At 45.5% G+C, this 14236-nt stretch overlaps 1 protein-coding gene across 3 annotated transcripts in view; it reads right to left on the bottom strand.

Moving 5' to 3' along the window:
* Positions 1 to 4598: 4598 nt before the first annotated feature.
* SERTAD2 (SERTA domain containing 2) overlaps positions 4599 to 14236 on the bottom strand; it is a 109188-nt gene continuing 99550 nt past the window's right edge. For all 3 annotated transcript variants that reach the window (XM_017649784.3, XM_017649785.3, XM_017649783.3), the window contains one exon: positions 4599 to 9819. In XM_017649784.3, the coding sequence (XP_017505273.1) occupies positions 8880 to 9815 (936 nt within the window). In that variant the 5' untranslated portion in view covers positions 9816 to 9819 and the 3' untranslated portion in view covers positions 4599 to 8879. The remainder of the gene's footprint in view (positions 9820 to 14236) is intronic.

The raw sequence follows: 14236 nt of genomic DNA, 5'->3' as shown, positions 1-14236 counted from the left end.
CCTGCTTGCCAACCCCTCTGGAATCATCATGACAATCAAATCAAGTGAATATATGTGAAATGCTTCCCATATTGTTAAGCTGTCACACTCAAGGGTGAGTATCACCGTCACTGGAAGCTCTCCAGGCTGAGGGAAGCAGCATTCCCCAGGAGCGTGTGGATTGGATTGACTGAGCCACACTATTTCAAAAGCACTTGGCCACCTGGCACTGTTGTCAGGCCCTCAGCTGGGAGACGAGTGACCCAAACCCCTTTTCTAGAAGCGGTCTGACTCTGTATACTAACACAAAAATAGTGACAAGAACTTCCACCCATAATCACATGCTGAGAAGACAAGTGAAAAAAAAGTCTGTTGGGTGTGTTTGGACTCTGGCTTCTAGGCACGAGGGCCGACCGCCTTGAAGCCAGCGTCAGGAGACATCTCCCCGGCTCGCCCCACCCCTCCCCTCGTCTGTCTCTAGCCTTTCCCGGCCTGTGCTCCTGCAGCCATTTCTTGTCACTGCTGAACAATAGGCCTTGCTAGCAGCTGGCAGCTTGGCCCCTCCCAGCCTGGGGAGGGTTGGGGGAGGGGAGGGCTTGGAGGCCTCTGGCGGCTCTCGGGCTGGGGCAGCAGCAAGGGGGTTCCCAGCTCTGGGGACAATGCCAGCGTGTGCCTCCCCATCATGCACACGGCTGCGCCATCCCAGAGGCCCTGGAGGCTGGCACCTTAGAGCCGTGGCACTGTTCCCACCTGCAAGATTTTGTAAAATCTCTGAGGCCCAGACTCCTGGCAAAGATGCTGGTGGAACCCCCAGAATTCTAACTTGCTGCCAGAAAGAGCCATGGCCTGGACAGCACACGGCATGCATGCAGTCTTGCCTCCTTTCTCTGCCACAGAGCCAGCTGATCTGCTGAAAGGGGTAGTGACAGGCCCCGGGTCTCACAGAGCCAAGACGAGAACTGATGGTGCAGTTGGCTCTGTCGAGCAGTCCCAGCTCCTGGTTCAGCACTGGGCCCACAGATCTTCTTCCTCCTGTCCCTAAGGGTAATTCCTTGGTGTGCCGGCGGTGGGTGGGAGGAGGTTGTGTGGGGGAGGGTCCACACCCCTGTGAGGAAGGAAAGAAGTGAGGTGGCTTGTCCAAGCAGGTGAAAGAAGGTAAGCTCGGATTGGGATGCAGTATCCTGACTCCCTCGCTTTGCTCAGCCTCCAAGCATCAGCCTGCCTGTGGACCCCAGTGACATGGGGAGTAATGACAGGCAACTGAAGAGTGTGCTGAAGGGGCTACAGGAGTCAGAGGGGCCCGGCCCACTATCACAGCCCTGCCACTTGCCAGCTGTGTGATCTTTAGGAAGTTGCTTACCCTCTCTGAGCCTGGACACCTTCCTCTGTAAAGTGGAGGTGGAAGATAAACCTCAAAGGGCTGGGGTGAGAAGTCCACAGATCACACATGCCAACACTTAGAGGCGCCTGGCATACGTGAGTGCTCAGAAGTGGTAATCCTGGAGACTATCTCTCCTGATTCAGTCAACACTTCCTTTCTAAGAGGAGCAAAAGGACATTGAAAGCAAAGGTGGAGGAGGCAACAGACCCTCTAGGATCCTGGACTGCCTCAGAAGTTTGGACACAGAGTCCTCAGTAAGCAAATAGCTGACCACCATGACAGCAAGCAGGATGTCGGGCCACAGTGGTGCCCTCTCAAAGTGTGCCTTTGGCATTAACATGCCCCAGGCTTTGCTTTGTGGCCCAATCTAAAACCACACTGAGTGGAGACCTGAATTTCAGCCTTACCCACTGTTATGTAGCTGGAGCTAACATCTGTGGACTTCTTTTTTAATGTCTTAGAACTGTTTTAAGTGCTTTACATGTATGGATCATTTAATCCCACCATTGCATGAAATAAGCTCAATTATTACCCTCCTCTTATAGATGAGAAAGCTGAGGCACAGAGAGGTTCAGGAACTTGCCTGGGGTTATAGGCTATAAATGGTGGAGCCAGGATTCCAACCCAGGCCGTCTGGTTGTGTGCCAAGCTCTAAACCCTTATGCTGTAAACTGTCTTGCCTTAGACAAGAATCACTCCCTCTCTCTCATCTTTCACATCTATAAAATGGGGCCTTTTGGCCAGAAAATCCATGCTGGAGCTTCCTCCCAGGTCTCAAGCTCTCTGAAAGTAGCCACTCTATGTGACTTTTCTGACTGCTTTGCCTTCTCTGGTCCACACGCCCCAACCTCCAGTACTCGGTGCCCTTGGGGGCCCCGCCCCTGCACCTGTAAACATCACTTTCCTGGAGTGTATGTCCCAGTCTATGTCAGCCCCTGAACAGGGACTGTGGCCTGCACAGCTATGGTCACTGACCGAAGCATTGTGTGATTTGCAAAGATCAGGATTTGGCAATCCTTTTCAGTTAAGGACCAAACATTTTAGATTTTGAGAAGCATATGGTCTCTGTACCATTGTAGAACAGCAGCCATTGACAATATACAAATAGATGAACATGGTGTTCCAATAAAACCTTACTTACACGAATAAGCCGTGGAAAGGATTCAGCCCTGCAGTCACAGTTTGCTGACCTCTGCCAAAGATGAACGTTCCCGGTCACCGCTCTTTAGAAGAGCAGAAGGTAGCAGAAGAAACAACGGGTTGTTTCATGGCAAGACTTGCTAAGTGTGTTTGCAGATGCCCAGAGCCCTCCAGAAGAGTGAGACGTTGGTTCTGACTTGGGAGGTGGAGAAGGCTGTGTGGACACACTTGAGCTTGGCCTTGGAGCAATGGGGAGAATTTCTACAAGCTGACATGGGGGCACGAGCCAGGGCTTGACAGGTGCTGGGAGTGGGGTTCCAGAGGGTCGGGATGGGAGTGAACCTGGGACCCAGACAAGGGATACTGAGTTCTGTGCTTCTCCTATGCCAGGGAAAACCACACAAAGGGTTTTTCCTTTTTAATTCAACAAAATTTTGAGTGCCTGCTATGTGCTAGGCATGGTTGCAGGCAGGCAGATAGAAAACACTCCAAACTTGAATTTATATTGCATTGTCAACATTTTCAAAGAGATTTAGGAGTTAGGACTTTATCTTGCCCTCACAAGCACAAAGAGAGTGAACAATTCGCCACAGCTCTCTCTCTAATTAATAGCAGATGCTCATATTCCAGAGACAAACCACTCTGCTGAGCAATGGACTCTTATTTCTTGCTGCCTAATGAGTATCTCCACCGGGATGTCTGAAAGAGCTCATCCTGTTCTCCTGTATTAGCTCGCTGGGGCTGCCGTAACACGGCACTACAAACTGAGTGGCTTTAACGACAGAAATTCATTGTTCTGGAGGCCACAGAACAATGAGATTGAGGCATCAGCAGGGTCGGCTCCTTCGGAGCGCTGAGGGAAAAGCTGTTCCGTGCCCCGCTCCTTGCTTTGGGTGGCTGGCTTGCCGCCTCTGGTGCTGCTTGCTTTGTGACTATCAACCTGATGATCTCTGCCTTCATCCTCACACGCTGTTCTCCCTGAGTGCTTGCCTGTGTCAGTAGCTCCCCTTTTTCTAAGGACACCGATCATATTCGATTAGGGCACACTCTAATGACCTCGTTCCAATTTGGTTATCTTGGTAAAGACCCCACTTCTAAATTAAGGGTTACATTTTGAGATACTAGGGGTTCAGAATGACTTCAACTTCTCTTCTTGAGGGCACCATTTAACCTGTAACTCCTCCCCAACTCTGCCCCCCTTTCCCGCCCCAATATTCCATTGCTGATTGAATGGATTCCTCGTTTCCCAGGCCCCTCACATCCAGCCCCGTCCCCTCATTGACTGGTATCGGGCCCATAATTGTGGGGACCAGGCGAGCTGGATCCCATGACTCCCATCAAAGCTGGTCCAGTTGCGGATTGCACAGTATCTCCTCCATTAACCTCTTTAGATGGGGGACTAGGTTGCATAAAGGGGGGGGAGGGGTGCCAGAGGATGTGGAATGTGTGAACCGCTAGCACTCTGGGATGTCAACTCTATCATCAAGGATGTGGGCGGAGCCTCTGTTGCAGTCAGTGTAGTTGGGAAGCGGGACCAGAGGCCGAGAGAGAAGCTGGCTGGGTGGGGGAAGCGGTGGTGGCGACCGGAAGGAGGTGGCGCGGAGCGGGCGGACATTTGCAACAGCGGCTTGGACTGGAGAACAGGCCTCGTGGGGGGCGGCAGAATCAAGCCCAGGAGAAGGGTGATGAGGCCAAAGGGGAAGGCTCAGCCCCATGGGGAGAAAAGGCTGTTTGAGAAGCACTGAGTGTGAGACGGCAAAGCCTGGTATATACTTAGGTCCAGAGCTGCGGGCAGAAGCAGGTGCTGGGCACACATTTTCAGAGACGAGTGGGCCAGAGCCCCTTGGGAGAGCAAGTGGTAGGAATGGAGGCTGGGCAAAGGGCTCGTTCACCTACCAGACCCTGAGGAAAAGAACATTTAGAGAAGAGTTGGGGGACTGAGAACAAGGAGGTGGAGAAGGGCCCAAAGGCAGGGGGACCGGACGAGAAAGGTGCTCCTGTGACCGAGACGACGCGAGCTGAGCAGCACCAACCGCAGCAGAGGCCGAGGGCCAACCGCCTGGTGGGGCTCCAGGCAGAAAGAAGCTGCGAACACGCCTTTCTCATCTTTTAACTGTTTATTGTATAATATAAAACTACAAAAGTAAGACTGCTCATTTCCATGTACATTTAATCTGTCCAATTGTTTAGATTACAGCCCAAACCTACGTGTGAATACAGCCATCTGGGTTCCGATGTAACGTCTGTAATATTGCATAGAAAAGGCACAGCTCTCAGGTCTGGGGTGGGGGAGAAGGTTACACCTCCTTGTTTGACAAAAGCCCTCCTCAAAAACCATTCAGCAAACATCTCACTATGTAAATCTTTTCCAGAATCTTGGTTGTTTGCTCCTGTGGATGCACTTCTCTTCCAAACTTATCCCCAAAAGATGTCCAAAATTTTTATTGGCTTTGTCTGCAATAGCACTGGATCCTGGCTAATTTTCAGAACCATTTAGACTCATTCTTAGAAGCACTGAAAACAATTATACACAAGCAGGACGCACACACCTCGCTGCCGTCAGCAGTTACAGGAAGTTAACCATTCACAGCCAGAACAGGCTAAATATACTCTTTTCAGTATTTTCAAAAAATGTTTAAAGGTCCAACAGGTCAGCAAGGTTTTGAAATTAAGACAATTTATACAGAGCATAACAATTGCTTGCACGAAGTAGTCTCTTTTTTTGTACATCTGTCATTTAAGAAGGCTGCCCGGCAGTATTCATAATTGATTGTTTACCACAAAGGTGGTTAAATCTAAGCTTTAAAAATGATCTGTAAGTGGATACTTTAGCTCTTTGGAGCTTATTTATTAAAGAAATTTTCCTTGATTGACCTCAGGGCAGTTGGGGAACTCCAAGGGGCTATGGCAATAAAAAGCTTGATTGATAAAGACACTCGAGGTGTAGTGGAGGCTCTGGTTATTTCTCACCCTTTGGTGTGAAGGAGGGTTTCAGGGTGGTTGCCCCTTCTGTCATAAAGAGGTGTTACTAAAAAAAGTTTAAAAATATCAACCCTTTGATGCTTGATTTTCTTAAAAATTTGGAGGTATTAAAACATTCCTCATCCATACCTTTTGCATATTTCAAATAGACCTTCACTAGAGAAGAGAGTAAAAATCAATGTGGACTGTGCACACGATGAGAAGACCCAGGGGTCTGGCTCGGACCCCCTTTAATACAGATTGACATGCCTATAAGAAAATACATTCCTACCATATACATTCTGCACATGTTACGATCCAGATGTTAGAGCTCCACAGTAAAATAAATATATTTACATAGAAGAAAGGAATAAATAACTTATGAAAAAAAATCACTTCAAATTCAAAGCTCTTATTATTCTGCTCTCCTCTTGTCACTTCATTGCACATCACTGTCAACAATTGTCCTCTTCCAGCCCTACCTGGCGTGTCTTTCCCCTTGAGGCACCTCACACTGCCTGCCTGACTCTGAATGACACAAGATGTCCTTTAGGAAGGGGAAGGCATTGCTGCCAGGTGGTATCTGGAAGCACGTCCCACTCTCAAACTAGGACTTGGAGACCATGTACAGGGTCACATTCTTCCCTGTTGGGACATCACTTTGTAAAAATAAGATGCAACGATAACTTAGAACACTCGATGGTTTTGTTCTTTTTTAAGCGGGCCACTAATTTGCCATGTCTTCCTCATTAGACCCTGACTATCAAAGAATTCATGGCAAGGGTATCCAGAGTGAAAAGCATTTGCCTGCTGTTGTTGGGGGTTTTTGTTTTGATTCTGAAGCCCAGCCTTACAAATACGAGAGTCAGAGAACCATGTTTGGGCAACACTTTGCTGTGCTTATTTGAACTGTTGCCCAACATATGGGATTTGTTTAAACACACGATTTGCTAATCCAACCAAAGTACAGTTGTTCTAAGTTACTGTAAATCAGTTTTTAACAATGGCAAATCAACCGCCTTACCCTGCTTTTGTTCAGAATAATCAACACTATTGTGAATGTATACGTATGTGAATGTGTGCGGCATGTGGCAGGCTTGCCAGATCCTCCAGTTATCAAGAGCATGGTGTCTGGGCTGACCTATTCTCCACAGGAAAAGGAAGCTCCTAACACAGGCACAAGGACACTGGAAGCATCTATAACCACACTCGCCTTGACAAGGTGTCCCCGGCCCTGTCAAGGGAAATGACCTACCCACAGCAGTAAGAGGTGCCCAAGTGGAGGCTGCTTGGAGGAGAACAAGTGCAGTTTGATCCGTTTCTCACTGCTTCACTGAGTTGATAATTAGTCTTTAAAAACACATTCAAGTGGGGGGAAAAAGTAAATCAGAATGGAGAAAGATGTAATCATATACACAAATCTTTTGCTTAGGTGAGCAGTTCCTTCATCACAAATGTATTTGCTTTGCCATGTGCATTATAAAAATAAAATGGTCTATGACTTGTTTAAAGTGCCATTTTATAAAGCTGTCTTTTTTAATTGGCCAGAAAAAACTCAACTGTATCCATGGCAAGAAGTGAGCAGAATTGGTGACTGAATATTGACAAATGACCAACAACAAAGACGACAACAACACAAATCCCATAATTTAAAAATTCTTAAATAAATATAAAAGTTATTCCTAAAGAAGCTATCTGCATTTCAACAATATAGGTTGTAACCAGCTAAAGTACCATTGGAAGAAAAGAAAAAACTGAAACGAAACAGGCCACAAACAATTTCGGCAACAAGCATGATACATTTCAAAGGTTTCAAAATTAAATGTACACCACTAGAGATAAAAAGCTACTTCCCAAGTGTCCTGGGGGGTGCGAGGGAAGAAAGGGTCAGGGCTGCAAGGGGGCAGGAACCATGCATAGAAAGTCCTTTCTCTGTATTTGGGTAAAACAGCCTTGTAGAGTGTAGTTAAAGCAGCTGATTCAAGAAAGCAACTGGATAGGAAGCCATGACGCAATGGGAACAACTTCAGGTTCAAGAGCCACCGATGTTGTAAGAGTGCATCCCGGGCTGGGCCGAAGTGAGCCGAGCTCACTGTGGTGATCAGGAAGATGCCATTTTCAGCACTTAGCAACAGAGGGAACGAAAGCCCTAGGGGCCCTAGGGAAGGGAAGCTGGGGAAGACAACTGAGCAACATGATGGATGCCTTCCAGGGGAGATGTCCTCCTTCCCAAGCCTAAGCACTGCAGTAGGTTTAGTTCCATGAAGAGGTTGCTTGCTTTTCCTAAAATGTTGTCTGCATGTAAAACTTCAGGTCATCATAAAAATTATGCCAGAAAGGAAAGACTTGGGTTTTCGTTTAAAAAATAATACTTAAAAGCGCAAACTTGGCATAAATACATGTGAGTATTCGGTAGCCGTCCCCTCAAGAGAGGGAGCTGAAGAGAACCATCACTGAAGCCCCAGTTCAATGGCCATCTCCCGCCAACTGCTTCATGCAAGTTTGATAAGCAAACGTGGCTCTGGCTTGGAAGTCACAGTGCTGGCGGGTGTTCATGCCAGGGGGTCAGTGCTTGTGAAATTTGGGTGTGATAGTGCCTGGCCCTTTCTTAAAGCTGTGTGTGTGTGTGTGTGTGTGTGTGTGTGTGTGTGCATTTGGGGACAACTGTGGATTGATTTGATCCAATTTTCTCGTTGCACCAAACACATATAAAACATTACAGCTCTATAAAAGTACAAGTGCAACTTGCACATCTGAAGTTTGCAGGAACTATGTGAGCAAATCCTATCAAAATAGCTATCTCATATGTATAAACAGCATTTGTTTTTAGAAAAACAATATCATAAACTGCAGAATCTGTACAAAAATATAAAATAAATTTGGGCAGCAGTTTCTAAACAGCCATGTAAATGCAACACTTATGAGGAGTAGTTAATGCCTCTAAAAAGGCTGAATTGACAAGTCAACCTATACAGGGCAAAAATGCCAGAAAAAGTATTGAGATTATCTAAATAATAATATATATTTTTCCTTTTTTTACCTCTTGCAATAAAACTTATAGAAAAAATAGACCAATATGCACATGCAATTTACAGCTTTTCCAACTTATTCCTTGTGCTTCACTTGAACTGTTTATTTCTGTCATTCAACATAAGCAACATTGTCTTCCAATGTATTCTTTCCTCTTCCAGGGTCGTAGGTCTCTGAGGAACCACTCAAAAAAGCATTATTAAAAGTGGTCATACTAGGATGAAGGCACTCCAACTCTGCTCAAAGCAAAAACTAGTGTGATCCTTTTGTAAAACGTTTCTTTTTCTCTGAAAAAGGCAAGCAAGGGTGCATGCACAGTGCGGAGAGCTATCAGGGCAAGGGAACGCTCACAGGGGCGGGGCGTGCAGAGGCCCCAGGGCCCTAGGCCTTAGGAACCGACCAGCACCTCCATGATGTGGTCCAGCTCTGTGAGGTCCATTTTGAAAGGCTGGCTTGGGGTGACGGGCTGACTGCTGTAAGGGGCCAGAGTCTTGAGGAGGTCATCGGCCGACACAGGGGGCATTTTTGAAGCTGTCCCTGATGCGGATGTGCAGGGGTCAAAGTCATACATCGATGTATCGATGTCGGCAAAGAGGATGTCGTCCAGGGTCAAGTCTGTGAGAAACCCCGTAGACGTTGTGATTTCAAAGTTCCCAGGCAGAGAGTCCATCAGCCTCGGGTCATCGGGCCGGCCCTCGGGGAGCCCCTCGGGTTTCGGGGCACTGGACTTGCTGGGTTTCAAGCTGTCAGTCGCGGCCGCCGTCTCTGTGGAGGTAGATGTGGGGCAGAGCTCCTCAATGTCGTCCAGGGCGGAGGAGAAGCTGTCCTTTTCTGGCGGGAGAGCTGGAGGTGAGAGTTTGGTAGGAGCCGCAGGCTGCAGGGCCGGGGAAGTGCAAAAAGTGTCGTCATCGTCCTCGAGCAGCGAGGCCGGGGTGAGGCAGGCCTCCAGGGGTGTAGTGCTTCCGAGGTCGCAGGGGTGCGCGGGTGGGGACGCGGGATGGCTGAAGGCAGGTGGCGCTTCCCGGTAGCTGTCACTCAGGGAGTTAGCTGCCTGGGAGGAGGGGGTGAACACAGGCCTCAGGTTGCCTTCCTGTTTGAGCTCCTCCTGGATGCGCCGTAACATGTTGTTGATTAAAACGGTCTTTTGCAAGCTGGGCTCAGTGAGGGGCCTGTGGTTGTAGAGTTTCATAAGGGAAATGTTGAAGATAGTCTGGCGCTGTAAGGTGTAAGACACCTTAGATGGACCATCAGAGGGAGACATGATTTTGCCTTCCAGCCCATCTTCATGCTCATCAAACTTCCGTTTTCCTCCTTTACCCAACATATATCTGCGAAGGAGAAAGGAAGGAAAGGGAATTAGTTGCAGGAAAACTAATCTCAAAGGTAAGTAAGATGCTGATCCAGACAGAAGTCAGGGCTTGGACTTCAGTTTCTTGCCCCAGGTTCATTACAGCAGATGAACCAATAGGGGGAAGACCTTTCAGAGTAACAGAGAATTGGGAAATCTGCCTTTGCAGGCCAGTGGAGCAATTTATGTCACTAGGTAATCTGGTGAATGTATTTCTTGAGAAATGTGTATGACACAGACAAGTTAAACGTTACTATGGAAACCGTGATTTTAAATTTCTTGGCTTGAGTGCTTGTGTTCACATGCTTGTGCTCGCGTGCCTGACATTACCATGCAGGTTCAACTTCCCTCCCCCCAACAGATTTATTTTTAAAGCTCAAGAAAACACTTACAATGCTAAGTGTTATGACCTACAGAGATAAAGCTGTCATAGATTACAGCATGAACACATCTTGAATGATTAAAAGAACCAAGCTGGAGAAGGAGGCAAATGTACAATTGTGATCAAACAATGTGTGCTTTTGAAACACTTTTTCTTTCCTCATTATGCATATAGCCTCTGCCTGGTTGGTGACATGTGGTGAAGTAGTTGGCCTGTGTTAACTGACCAGTGATTGACCTGCCACTGGTTTCAGTCTAGAATCAAGTGGAAGAATGCAGATTTCCCAGCCCAAGTATTTCCATGGCTCAATTTCATTGCATATAGTTCGGAGTACAACTGGACTGATTTAAAAGTAATTTGCTTTGATTATAAGCTTTGCTGTTTGGGTACTTGAGACATTTCGTAACCAAATTCCAGAGATGCATAAGCATTTCAAAGAAATAGCGACCTCTTATTTCAGACCTTGAGCATTTGGGAATGGGTTGAATTTTAACTATTGCCTCACTTCACCTGCAACACACAGCCTAGGCCACCTCCTTGCTTGCTAGGGCCTTAGTGAAGACATTCCCAGCTGGCTGCACCTCCTGGAGAGTGGTCCTTCCTCTCGGAGTTTCTACCATCTAAATAAAACAATTCCAAGCCCACTGGCCTTGGCCTTGTAGACCTCACTTTCCAACCATTTAATCAAGCAAGTTGTCCTCACGTCATCTAGACCAGGAGACTTGGTTCTAATTAAGCCAAGCCTGTGCTTGCTCCCTCACCATTTCTGCAGCACTTACCCACACTTATACTCCTCTCCTTTATGCACTTACTCTTTTATTTTTTTTGTAGCCCTCTAGCCTTTCTTCTGAAAGTGACTTGCCTTTTACTGAACTGCTTCAGGTGACTTTGATGGCACTTCATTCATTCAATCTTTTATTAAGTCATCCGCATCTATGCTGTCTCCAACACTCTGCCAGGAAGTGGGTGGTCCCGCAGGTGAATACAGCAGGGTCTTCGGGGGCCGAGTATCTTCTCCTACACCTCCTTAATCATTTTGAATTTTGAGTCTCATCCTAAAGGAGTTAACTCTAACCATAATAAAACTTCACGGAACTTCCTTTTAACACTGTTAAGGAAGGCCATGCTGCTCCCTCAGGGCAGACAGACATGCAGGTGGTCACTGAGCCTGACACACAGAGGTCCCACCTGGAGTGACTGCCTTCATGTGCCTCAGTCTCCAGGAGAGAAAGATCAAGACAGCTGCAACCCATCAGTGTCAAGAATCAGCTTGAGAATTTGTTACAGCTCATAAAGAATGTGGCCTTACATGTATGAAACACTTTTCCTCCTGGAAACATTAAAATGACTGTCAATCACTAGGACCTAAGACCAGTCCCCAAATTAAGTGTTCTTCAAGGAAAGGAAGGTATAATAGTAATAACTTGCTTATCTAATACTTCACATGACAGATATATTTCCTACTGTGTAGTGCTAAACGTCTCATTTGTATATACACTTTGCACAGCACATTTCCTATCTAAAGTATCTGTGCCCAGTAAAACTTGAGTGCAAGTCAAAGAGGTGATTTCATTTCACATTACAAAACATCTTCTGCTTTATGCATTACAAGTGTTACCAGACAACTGTGCTTTGAAACAGATAACTGTATTCACAATGTTTGTACTTGTTTATAACTTAATGCTTACTTCCAGAAAAATTCCACTTTTGCCAAACCACTCACTAAATGCACTTAAGTGCATTTAATTCTCATATAAAGCTGTTATATGGTCTATGTTATATATTATAATGTGATTGTACCCAAAACCCTTACACATGTGTATGAGAATACACAAATACATACATATACACTCTAAAACCATGTTTTTCAAAGTGTGGTCCACAGATGTTACTGATCTATGATGAGTTAAGTAGAGATACTGTATTATTTAGCAACTTTTATAGCAAACTTACAGAGTAACTATATGCCTGTAAAACCAATTTTAAAAATGAGACTTTTTTTTTACATCTTTGTACTTTAGTATTATTTTTACTGCATTTGACTGAAATATTAGTCTATGAAGGAGGAAAAAACAAACATGATGGTCCTTCATCACATAGTTTCAGAAGCACTGTCCCCAAATGTAAACCAAACACATAACTAAAGATATATTAGTAGGCTCATATCCACCTTGAATTTTATTGGTTTTCTGGAGAAGACTAACACTTAGGTAAGACAGTGCAGACTTCCTTTTCTTTTAGCCATTGATATAGAACTGTCTTTTAAATAGACAACAGGGCTTTCTCAATAACTCACATTTCTCTAGAAATGATCACTGAATCTATAGAATTCAAATACTTACACACAGCATAAAGTACTAGAGGCATTTAAGAGAATTCCCATAGCTGAAGGAGATCCGTGGAGATGTTTTCAAAGATATTTCAATGTGAGAAAGCATCTAATTTCCAATTAGAATGATCCAGGTGGCCATAGCTATGTGATAATCCTACTGATTTAGGAAAAGCCTGATAAGACCACTATAATGCTGGAAGGCGAAGGAGGAAGGCCCTTTTAAACAAAAGCTGTTTGCAGGAATAAACAAATCAAATTCTGGAAGCTTGTCAAATGTGCAAATAAGGACCTATGATAGACTATGTCTGAAAGCAGGTTTGTCTTCATTTCTCTATTTCATTTTATGAGGCAAAAACTGGCTCTACACACCCAGTTCTAGTAAGATGGCAAAACACACACAATCCTGATTTATAATCCTAATTCTATCTAAAAATTTTATGGAAAGGGATAAAATGCAACATAATAAAAATCTAGTCCACATTTAAAATTTTTAATTTTTTAAAAAAGTTTCCTCAACATTTGCTTAATACATTGTTTAGAGTCAAGTCTTCTCACCAACTGTATTTAGAAGAGGCCTCTAACTTCTAGAAATTGGAGGTGTGAGAAGAACCTTCACTCTCATGTATTAGTCATCACCTCTTGGAACGGCACAATTCAAAGACAGGCCGCTCAAGAACCTGAGGGCAAGAAGCCAACCAGTGTCTCTGGGCCTGGAGTCAGGCTAACTCCTCAGAGGCCTCTTTCCCCAAGCTCTCTAAGAAAATAGCAGTAGCTCTTTAAGTCTGTTATGGGAGGAGCAAGTGACCTTCTAAAGGGCCTTGGAAGGCTGCAGCTTGACGCAGAAGTGGAGCTCACTACAGGCTTGAAGGGGACACTGAGGAAGGGTGGCCTGCTGTTCCTGCCTGAAGGGCCCTGTGGCTGTGGAATACTGATATCCTGATGTGGGCCTTGGGTTCACCAAAACAAAGGGTTTCTGGGCCACTCTGTCTCCTCCCTTGGGTTGTGAAGATCCAACTCAAAGCCCACACCTTCTACCCAATCCTTCAGTCCAAGGCCCAAATGGGACCCTGAGTTTCAGGACTGGTTAAAGACCCCCAAATACAGGAATGAGATGGATGCTCCCTCTTCTGCCTACCCTAAGGATCCTAAAAATAACCACAAGCACTCTTCCATTGAATATTCATTGCCTCTTAATATAAGATTTGAAATTAAAACACCTTCATTCCCTAATAAACTTGTTAGAAACAAACTCCTAACATCTGGTTTTCTTAACATATATTTTAGCAACTATCAACTGTAGCAAATTAAGTTTTGCAAATAAAGAACAAAACTCAACGGTAGCAGTATAAATTAAAACTTCTTTCCATGCTTTTCTGGAAGTTTAATACTTAATAAAACTATACCAAACCTGTCTTTCAGTTGTACAGCTTTCATAGCAAGGACTCTATCCTCAAAAGCTACCATCGGCTTAGACAGATCATCAAAAGTGACAAATGTCACTGGGAGATTCCTCAGAAGACAAGGGCTAGAGGAGCCAGAGAGGACGTTACCCGACCACTAGGGGGCTGCAATTCCAGATTCCGAGCGACTGCCAGTGCGGATTTGGAGATTATTATGGACTGGGGTGATGAGGAAGGCTTCTGGAGATGGGGTGTGAGATTTATATGTAATGTCTGCTCCCCA

This window comes from Manis javanica, chromosome 1 (assembly GCF_040802235.1).
Source record: "Manis javanica isolate MJ-LG chromosome 1, MJ_LKY, whole genome shotgun sequence".
NCBI lineage: Eukaryota > Metazoa > Chordata > Mammalia > Pholidota > Manidae > Manis > Manis javanica.
This window is presented reverse-complemented; position numbering and strand designations above follow the sequence as displayed.